Source organism: Cryptomeria japonica, chromosome 2 (assembly GCF_030272615.1).
Source record: "Cryptomeria japonica chromosome 2, Sugi_1.0, whole genome shotgun sequence".
Taxonomy (NCBI): domain Eukaryota; kingdom Viridiplantae; phylum Streptophyta; class Pinopsida; order Cupressales; family Cupressaceae; genus Cryptomeria; species Cryptomeria japonica.
The window spans coordinates 301551125-301561471 of NC_081406.1; the positions used below are offsets into that span (position 1 = coordinate 301551125).

Genomic DNA, 10347 nt, shown 5'->3' on the forward strand with positions numbered 1-10347 from the left:
TGGGTTTGATATAGTTAATGATGTGTGAAATGCTAACCAATCTAGATTCTTAATTTATTTATTTATTCTCCCAAGGAAACAATTTCATGTGTGGGTGAGGAAGAGAATGGCTATAGACTCCTCACTAGGCACACCACCTCATATGAGATGGAAAAAGGGCACATGAGGCCAAGAGGGATAGGATATCCGCTCTTTGGGCCTAGGGCAGAGGATCACTTCGGGGCACCCTATTGTAGTTTCCCCTTCAACCTCTACAGTGATCGATTGATGAGATGAATTCAAGGAAGTCTCAATCATAAGAGGGTGAAGAAGGATGGCATGACGAGGGAGAACGATTGTGGATGCCTCATTGGGAACAACACCTCATATGAGATAGCAAAAGGCCACTTGAGGCCAAGAGGGATGGGATATCCGCTCTTGGGCTTAGGGTAGGAGATCTTTTTGGGCATCCCATCATGTCTCCTTATCACATGCCTCATTATGGTGGAACCCCACATAGCTTAGATTAGATTTGATATATGTTAATGAATATATGTTTTTAACTCTAGTAATGGATTATATCTTCAATATTTGTTTAACATGATTGTAGGTTTCCAGCACGGATTTACCTTATCTTATCCATCGGTGAAAATTATATCTCTAACTATATTATGTTCCTTGTTTTATTGGATTTATGAATTTAGGACAAAATATAAGGTGATCCAGAAAAGAGAAATTACGAATTTTATTTTCTTTGTTGTTTGTGTTTCTTTATCTTTTCTACAAGCTGTATACTTCCTTTACCAAAAAGTTCATTTGACAGTGCAAATCTAAAGACATGGGGACTGGTCCTCCATATAAAATAACATCTTAGTCTATATCTATCACTGTGAGCTTTGTTTTTGTGTTATGTCTATATATATTTTTCTATTGATCAAACTTGGGGAAGCCAATCTTAGGGTACTTCCCCCCTTCCCCAAAGGGATTCGAACATAGCATCTGAGCTTCCCGAAAAGCTTGCCACTAAATTGGACCCAATTTTACTTTGAACAGACTCATCTTGAATGCATGCATAGTGAATTAATGTTGATTGCACCTTTCTGATTTATGTGTAATTAGAGAGATCTATTATGTAAGGTTTTACTTATTTAAAGAACATCTTTATATTGGGGAATCAAATCATGCTAGTTACTTAAGTGTGGCATCTTTTATGAGAGCATTTATGCTGATTGAAGAAATCTAGAGCAATCTCCATGTTTCCAAAGGTATTGATTTATGATACAGAATATATATGCAAGATTGTCAATGCTCAAAGTTTCAAGAAAAATAATACTGCATAACAGCAAACTGACAATAGTTTTTCTTATCAGCCAACAAAAGTGCTTGCTATTCACTTGCAAGTGATCGCTCTCCAAAATTGATGTTCCATTTTCTAGCTTTGTCAAGCCTAATAAATAAATTAAGGAAAATGTCTCATATAATAATGGCATTGCCATTACAGCTGGAGTAACTCGATCCATTTTAGAGCTCAAGGCAGCCAAAAATCAACCGTGTGTTCAAGAGTTTGAAAATTGGTTACAAAACTTATCAGCATCAAGGTCGATAATTCTTGTCATCCTGTTTGATGACAAACATTCATGACAATAAGTTAAGGGTATTCTAAAACAGTACAGCAATTGATTTTCCTAGTATTTCATCAGAGCTTAGAAACATCAAAACATATTCCTCTCACAGAATTTTTCATTCTTAATTTAATAGGATTTTCCCAAAAATCAGCCTTATCTTAAAGCAGAATAGAAGGCACATACCTTTATCATATCATCAGTAACTATGGGTAATGATGATTTATATACTCTGTCTCTTGCATTTATTGCCTACCCATAAGACAACCAATGTTGATGTGAGTAAACAATATGGTAGGTGTATTTCTACATCCATGGATAATATTCAAGCAATCATTCATTTTCATGGCCAAATAAATATACTGTAAAGAGAAAGATAGTAAATTTAGTATCTGAGAGCAAACTAATCTGTTGGTCTAAATGCTATGTGCATGTGGACATGAACTTTCCATTAATGCAAATAATGCGCATCAGATCAAAATGGTTAAATAATGTAGATAAACTTCAACCTCAAAAAAAAAATTGGAAATAAGATTTAATCACAGATTGCTATGTGCCATTGATATTCATTCTTCTCTGTCATGCATAATTTACATTCAAACAATAATATTTTGATCCTGTAGTATACACCATCATTGCTTTCAAAAAAACATTTGGATACATTTCGATTCTATAAACCAATACTTCGTGGAAATTTTAAGTCAACTCTTTAGAATGGAGAGGCTGATTGGAGCTACTTACTTGTTGTTCCCAGTTTGTACATGAAGTTACCAGGAATAGTAGAACTGTTTGTACAAAAATGCCACAGAAAATTCCGAGCCAGAGTCCCTGAAATATTCATAAAAATTTGGCATAAGTAACAAATTAAAATGTTAAAAGTAATATTCTATTATTTTATTTCTAAACATTTTTTTTTTGATCGATAAAAGGCATAGCCAGATTAATATATTGATTCAAATGGAAATTTACAGCATGAATCCCCAGATTTCCAAAATAGCCCAGAGGGCCTAAAGACTGAAAATATGAAACTATATCCCTGAATATGCACAGAAAAGGAAAACCAACTCCAAGGCCCCAAAACATTTCTGGGCTCGGAGTGGATATAGAGTTTTAATTACATACGCCTTATCAAACAGCCTTGTAAGCATTCAATTTTTTTTAAAGTTTAAAGCTATGAAAATGCAAGCATAGCAGTATTTTTATAAAAAGTTTTTATTTTAACAGAGAAATTAAAGAAACCAACTAAGGGCTCTGAGGCAGCCTCAAAAAGGAAAAACCCAAATGAACACCTAATCTGATTAAGTCTCCTCTTCTGGCATAGATGGAGGCATTGGAGCTCAGCCTCTTCTAGGACCTCTACAAGGAGGACGACCCCTTCCATGGCCAGAAGCACAACCAGAACCTCTGCTACCACCTCGCCTACTCTGTTTCGCTTGGGGGTCCTCTGGTTCAATTTTAGGAGGCAAGACGCTATAAAGTTAGGTCAAGCAGAAATGAGTAGAATTTGATCAGCTCGCTCGGGACATTGAAAAGAATTCTCTCGCTCGACCGAGGAGCCCCGGAGTCATGTTGCGCCTTGTTGAGGACCTCTTGCAGTTCGAGCAAGATGTCATCAGGAAATAGTCCTTTGATGAGGGTCCAAACTGCTTGTTTGTCAAGCTTTAGATCCATGAGGGAGGCGACAAACCGAGATGAGATGTAGGTGTTGTCTCGGGGGTATTCTTCCCTGCTAATATGCCCACTGCGAAGAATGAGCTTAACAACCAGGATGACTGTTGGCTCGGGGAATAGGAGGAGCCTTTGCAGCCTTAGGTTCGTGATTTTCCTGAAAGAGACTTGACGAGTGGAGGCCGAGAGAGAGATGGGAGTGTCCGCACCAAAACATGAGATTGGTCTAAGGTAGACACTCATAATATATCCAAACGGCTCCTCACCGGACATTGCTTCGAGAATCTGTAGCAACTTGATCTTCTATGTATGCGGTTGCAGAGATAAACCAGTTGATAATCTTGCAGACGAAGCTAAATAAAAGCTAGAAGGCACTATCTTTGACATGCATTAATGAGAAATGCCTTGCAATGAATTCGCCTACAACGGTGACGAAGGATATCTGTCTAAAATAGTGCCAAATCTCTCGGCTAAAGGATTAATCTCTATCCAACGGACAACGCATGCCTCGTACTTGGAATGATGGTGGACCGCGAGCTGTCTTTTCGGGATGAGAGTGGGAAAATTTGCTGATAGAAAGGCCAAAATTAGGTGATGTCAGAGATGACATGTCGGTTTCAAATCTTAAAGGTGGCGGAAAAGTTTGAATTCAAAGAAGTAGCCGTTTCACCAAACTTTGGCGTGTGAGTTAATGCTTGAGGAATGAAAACAAGAAACCACTGTTGGGCAAATTAGATTAACTCTCTAGAGGTTGACCTTGGGAACTTCTGTCCTGCTCTCACCAAAGCAATGGAAGGCCATCTACTACAAATTTAAAATAAAGTCTGCCTCTATGATAGTCTCTTTAGCGAATAATGAAAGACTCTGTAGTTTAACCCTAATGATTGTCGTCCTGCTCCCACCAACGAAAAGAAATGCCTTCTGCTGCAAATTTTGAGAGAGCATCTACCTCTGTATTCACTTCTCTGTAGATATGTTTAACCTCATATTGCTCTAATATGACCAAATTGTCAATTATGCTATCCAGAATTCCCTGTAGCCGCCATTTTGGGGTTTTCTTCAATTTAATTGCATTGATTGCTATCTCTGAATCTCCCTGTACTATGATGTTTCTAATCCCATGATTGAGGCAATCCAATAGGCCTAGAAGCAAAGCTTTGAATTCTGTTATATTATTGGTATCCGATGGCAATGGCATGGCCATTTTTCTAATAATTGACCTTGAATAATCTCTAACCACATATCCTATACCTGAAGGACTTGGGTTACCTTTGGAAGCTCCATCAAAGTTTAGTTTGAACCAACCTTGCTTAGAGGGGAACCATGTAGCTTCCTTTCGAGCATTAGGTTTTTGCCCAAATGAAGGAGGAATCTTGATTCCTTGCCAGTTATTTCTTATACTATCATCCCAAGAAGATAAAATTTTAAAAGAATATGGTGAGAAAGCTAGTTTGCAATTTCCTGTCTCAACAATTGAGGTTTCAATTAAGAATAAAACTGATTCAAATCTTATTGCTTTATTGTCAAAAAGTCTTCGATTCCTTTCTTTCCAAATTTTCCGAACAAGGCAGGAAGGAGAAATTTCCAAAATCTGGCTTAAAGTGCTTTCCTTAGAAGGAAGAGGCCGGCCAGTATTGAAAAAGAGAGTCTATATCATTAGGAAGGGCTGATATCCACCCTAATTTTGCACAAAGCCATCGCTAGCATCTTGAGGCAAAAGGGGAATTTAAGAGAAGGTGATCAACTGTCTCTGCTTGGGCTTTGCACAAGATGCATCTCAAGGGCCCTTCATAGGCCATTTTAGTAAATCTTTCTGCAGTGAGGATCCTCTTTTTGAAGGCCAACCATGCAAAAATTCGTGATTTCGGGATGATCTTACTGCTCCAAAAGAGCCTAATTGGAATATCTTGTTCCTCTTGATTCCCAAAGTTTACTAGACCTGTTTTAGAGCAAGCCCATATTAGAGTATCTTTTCCTCTTCTAGGATTAATATTTCTTACTCTTATAAGGTCTAGAAGCTGATTGATTTCAGCAATAGGAATAGGCAATCCTTCCATAGGCTTCCAGTTCCATCCTTGCATGCTAGTGGTCCTTTCCAAAACCATATAATCGCTAACTCGGGATCCCCAGTGTTGTTGAAGCCAGTGCTTAGCAGTTGGAATGTTAAGAGAGCTTTCAATGCTTGGGTATCCTCCCCATGAGTCTTCCCAAAAGAGGCTAGAGGAACCATCATGTATATCCCAAGACAAGGAATCTGCAATTAAATTTCTACATGAGACAATGAAATTCCATGTTTATTACTTTGGCAATTGCACTATGGTTTTATATGTTCAATACAGCCAAGTCATGCTTGTGATAGAAATTAGTTTGCATCTACATAGCAGTTTGAATTCAGATGAAGCTAGTCTACAACTGAGTAGCAACGACAATGAAATATAATATGAATTTAGCTTTATGCCTACAATTAGTTGATTCTGAGAAATGCATTATTAACCACTTCTAGCTTCATAGCATGTCTTATAACAGGGAAAATAATTTACATTCTCAGACTCCCGCAGGGAATAGTCTAGCCAGTTAGAACATCAGAATTAGAATTTCAATAGCTGTTCTATTTTTAGAACGCAGGGTTTTTGTATCATTTACTGTCAAAAATCTTACTCTAACAGGTAAGATAAACTTAATTTTTGTAACCAAAATTTTCATCTATTTCTTTAGCATTGGATACAAAAATTTCAGAGCTTTGTAAATCAAACCAATAAGAAAAGAGTAACTGGGGTAACTGATAAGAAAAGAGTAACTGGGGTAACTGACCTTGCCACCAACATGTAGTACAAAGGCCAAAAGGACAGCTACAGGAATGCCAACCATGTAGTATGCCCCAAGATTAACATAAGCACCCAGTTTTTGCCAACCACATCCTCTAGCAACGCCTAAAATATCATTTTCAAGAAACCATTACTTCAACAGAAAGTGTTATTATGTTATCATGATTTCAAGATTAATATGTTTGCAGCTCCAAATATGACTATAAAGGGTAAATCTGAACCTGAAAGAGTGCCTTGGATTGCATCCAAAACTGATGAGGCTGCTAGCAGTGGGATCATGGTTGCAACATAATCAATAACTTCCTTTTCGTTGCTGTAAGCATAACCCCAAACATTTCGTATAGAGAATAAAAGGCATCCTATCATGGCTGCCTCTGTGATTGCCATAAAGAACACTACATACACTGCTAAGCGGGCAGCATGTGAGCGTCCAGCTCCTAGTTCATTTGAAACTCGTGTACTGCAATGCAAACATTATGAAACTTCTTTATTGAAATTGATTTGGATTAGATCTGTAACAATCTAATATCCTAAATTTTTATCTTGAATATGTTAAATGACTAACATAAACAGTAGAAATTTACTAGTTAGCTGTAAAATGTACTAACCTTACAGCAGCACCAAAACCAAAGGGAATCATATATGCTAGAGAAGCAGTGTTAAGGCTGCAAAATATCAAAGCTACCTCAGATAAAAATGAAATAGATGCTATAAAACGCCTTTATTAAGACTCATTTATGATTGAATTTCTGATATCACACTTCATAATCAAAATTCTAACATTACACATACATACCAGATTGAAAGAACTGATGTCTCAAGTTTTGGATTCGGCAACAGACCTGACAAGAGAATAAGCATTTCAAAGGACCAATACTCCAAGCTGTTGAAAGCCATAGAATAACGAACTGACAAAGTAAGTTTAAAAAACCATTCTAGTATAATCTACCATGCATTATTAACAACATGCACTTAAGTTAAAGTGTGATGAACAAAAACGGATCTGGTCTATTTGCTGAATTGCTCCTCAAATAATATGAAATTTGAATATCTGGAAGGGTTAAACTTTAAAACAAGTTTATTAACCACAAAAATGTGATAAAGTAGTACATAGCTAACTTGGACAAAATCTTGCTGCTAAGAGATTAAGTAGTATACCAGATCATCAGTGAAGATGGAATGGCAAGCTTGAGAAAATCTTTAATATCATGCAAAGCCTCCCTTGTAAAGGATGTCCATGTCCTCTTGCATGCAGGTGAAATTTTAATGTATAGTAAAAGAAATGCTACATTGACCCAGTTAGAAATGCTGCTTGCCAAGGCAGCCCCTTTGCTACCTAATCCAGTTTTATATACCAGAGCCCAGCAGATGGGAACATGGAAACACAAAGTAATTGCAGAGCATAGCACCATGGGAAAGACAATGCTTTGTGACTGGAGGAATTTTACAAGGGGTTGAAGAGCTGCATAAGCAAATAGGCTGGGAATCAGCCATCTGGCAAATTTCCCTGCTTCAAAAGATATTAAAGGGTCCTGCCCAAATGCAATTAGAATATTGCCCATGTATGCCCACACCACAGCAATCGGTATGCTCACAAAATAAAGAGCAAAAGTTGCTCTCTGCACATGAATCCCAAGCTGATGGTATTGCTTTGCCCCATAGGCCTGTCCACATAGTGTTTCCAATGCACTTCCCATTCCCATCTGTACAGAATGACGAGAAAAACTGTTGGTCTCTTATGCAAAAATGCATTCGTAACTTTTAAACAATCTTAAATCTTCACTTTTTCTGAATAAATATGGTTATAGTAGACATCAAAACTCTACAATAAGAAGTGAACCTTAGTAACTGTTAAAATTATATTTAGGGCCAATTCAGTGCAGCAGATATGCAGACCCAATCAAGTTACATTTTTTTCTCAGTTTTCCGCAAAAATCTTTTCAGAAGTTCATCGAGCAGGGAACAAGTCTATTGTTCATTTCACGGACTAATAGATAAAAAAATAGTTTGGATTATTCAATTGGCTTTATAGCCTTATATTACGTTATGAAAGCATATTACCAACCTCTAAATACTTTCTGTTCTGACACCAAGTGAGCATCTAAAAGATCAAATTTGGTTTTTGCTTTCTAAGGATTAGAGCTAAGGTTCAAAGGTCCAATACAGGATCATAGTTAGTAAAGATATTTGTATCTGCTTGGCAATCCTAGTTGAAAACAAGGTTAATCAGTGGATCATTCAGGAAGTAATAAATTTCGTAGAACTCGCAGCACAAACTATTTAAAACAGAAATAGGATGTATATTTAGCATCTGGGTGCAGCCTAACTACAAGAACATCCGAAGTCTGCCGTATGATTTGAGTCTGTACTTGGGATCTTATCAAATATTTTGAAGTGCATAATGTTTCACAGTGCATCATTGCCAAAATAATATTTTGGAAATCAAGTGCCTATTCAATATTGAGTCATTTGTTATAAGCTTATTACCCATGTCTCATATGTAGCGATGTGTTTCTTTTACCCATCTGACTGGAACTCGAATAACCCATTTGCAAACATAGCATCGATTGTCACCTAAGACTCAAAACCAGTAACCGGTATTTCCAAGGAGTTTGGTCATCCATTTTCCCAAGTCAACTCAACCTGCAACCCAATTTCAAAACCCTTAAGCAAGTATTATGCCTGATGAACAGCTTATTATTAAAGCAACCTGCTTTAGCAGTAAATCATTATGAAATATCTTCTGAGTTGCAGGGCCAATTTTTTTATCAAATATGGGTTGCAGGGCCAATTTTTTTATCAAATATGGGTTGCAGGGGATGGCATATCATAAAACAGAGCAGTTTGATGTCTTATGATTCTACGCTTTTCAAGGGCAGGTTGCTAGTTCAAGATATATGGAATCATGTACATCAGGACTCAGTGCAACTAAGCATTTAAGGGCACCAGTCACCCTGGAAGGGAAAGAGTCCAGATTCATTTTCGACCTTTCTATAACTTTTTCGTTTTAGGGAACTGAAGAAGGAAAAGAGTCTCACAAATATATTCAAACCATAAACTCTTACAACAAAAGCAAACCAAGGTTTTTAAATTGTACCAGCAAACTGAAGCCGGAGACACCTGCAAAGGAAGTAGCAATAGATGCACTAGAGAGAGCAAGCTCCCCTAAATGCCCTACCACCATAACAGATATCACCTGCAAGCTAAATTGTAACAAATTCACTGCCACCATAGGCCCTGCTATCCAGCATTGTTTCTTCACTTCCTCCCATACTAGACCTCCACTGCACTTCACCTCATCCTGCTCATCTTCAAATACAACTGTTTCACCATTGGAGAGAAGTGGCTCCAGCACATCACTCTCATGTCCATGGCTATGAATTGAATCTTCTCTCTCCATGGTTGATCGAATGGAAGAATTACATTCAACCAACTTATAAGCTGGATTGTATCTTCATACCATAAGAATATTGAATCGCCTATATTTTTAAAAGACTTAGAAAAACTATCTTGCACTTTATCCCACAGAAAATCTGCATTGCTTGCAGATGTAAGGGTTCAAAAACGAAGTTGACTTCAAACACAGCTATTTCCAAGAGGCCGCCTTGTAAACTTTCTAATCACGAAACGACAAGAAGCACATGTGGAGATAGAGTTGGGGACAAGTATGCACTAAAATACACCAGTTTGAGGAAAAAAAGGAACGCACTCCAGAGTGTAGATTTTGTATATCTCACAAATAAATGAATTAGAAACAGTTTCTAGTGATAGGAATGATTCCTGTTTTCACACACTTGAAAATATGCGTTTTGAGTTTCAATTCCGTTCGTCTAGCTGAGGTAAGGAGTAAAGTGTCATTAAATAGGGGAAAGGACCTAGTAGTCGTGCACCCTAACTTCACGTTTCTCAAAATCCTACTTGGAAATTTCGAATCACTCCGATTTTTTTACAGCAGCTTACTTGGCAAGTCCCCTGCTTATAACTAAGGTTTCAGGGCCACATCATCAAATATGATGCCACATCAGCATGCTTTTTGCCAAGGTGTCCAAAACAGCCCCAAAAAAAAGTGAGACCAATAGGCGTGCAAAAGAGACCCCAATAGTTGTGCAACCGATGTGGCATCACCTGATTGGTTACTTTTTACAATATTAGTACATTTCTTAACAACTATTGGTACATTTCCTAACAACTGTTGGTACATTTCCTAACAAAAATTGATATTTTTTGTTTCAAACAATAGGTTTTATTTGTTC

General features: G+C 37.4%; 1 protein-coding gene across 1 annotated transcript; it reads right to left on the reverse strand.

Annotated features, from left to right (window-relative positions):
* Positions 1-1208: 1208 nt before the first annotated feature.
* On the reverse strand, positions 1209-9877 carry LOC131075393 (protein DETOXIFICATION 16). Its single transcript, XM_058012230.2, has 9 exons — positions 9192-9877; positions 7253-7797; positions 6891-6977; positions 6703-6759; positions 6316-6554; positions 6081-6199; positions 2343-2429; positions 1788-1853; positions 1209-1596 (listed from the first exon to the last, which is right to left on the reverse strand). The coding sequence occupies exons 1-9, from the start codon at positions 9492-9494 to the stop codon at positions 1573-1575; spliced, it is 1527 nt and encodes a 508-aa protein (XP_057868213.2). The 5' UTR covers positions 9495-9877; the 3' UTR covers positions 1209-1572.
* Positions 9878-10347: the final 470 nt, after the last annotated feature.

Excerpts from the sequence above, each read along its gene's own strand:
- LOC131075393 (XM_058012230.2), bottom strand. The coding sequence starts at position 9,494 with ATGGAGAGAGAAGATTCAATTCATAGCCATGGACATGAGAGTGATGTG. Across the intron at positions 7,798-9,191 it reads TCTCCGGCTTCAGTTTGCTG|ATGGGAATGGGAAGTGCATT; the intron begins GTACAATTTAAA and ends CATTCTGTACAG. Across the intron at positions 1,854-2,342 it reads GTACAAACTGGGAACAACAA|GCAATAAATGCAAGAGACAG; the intron begins GTAAGTAGCTCC and ends TCTTATGGGTAG.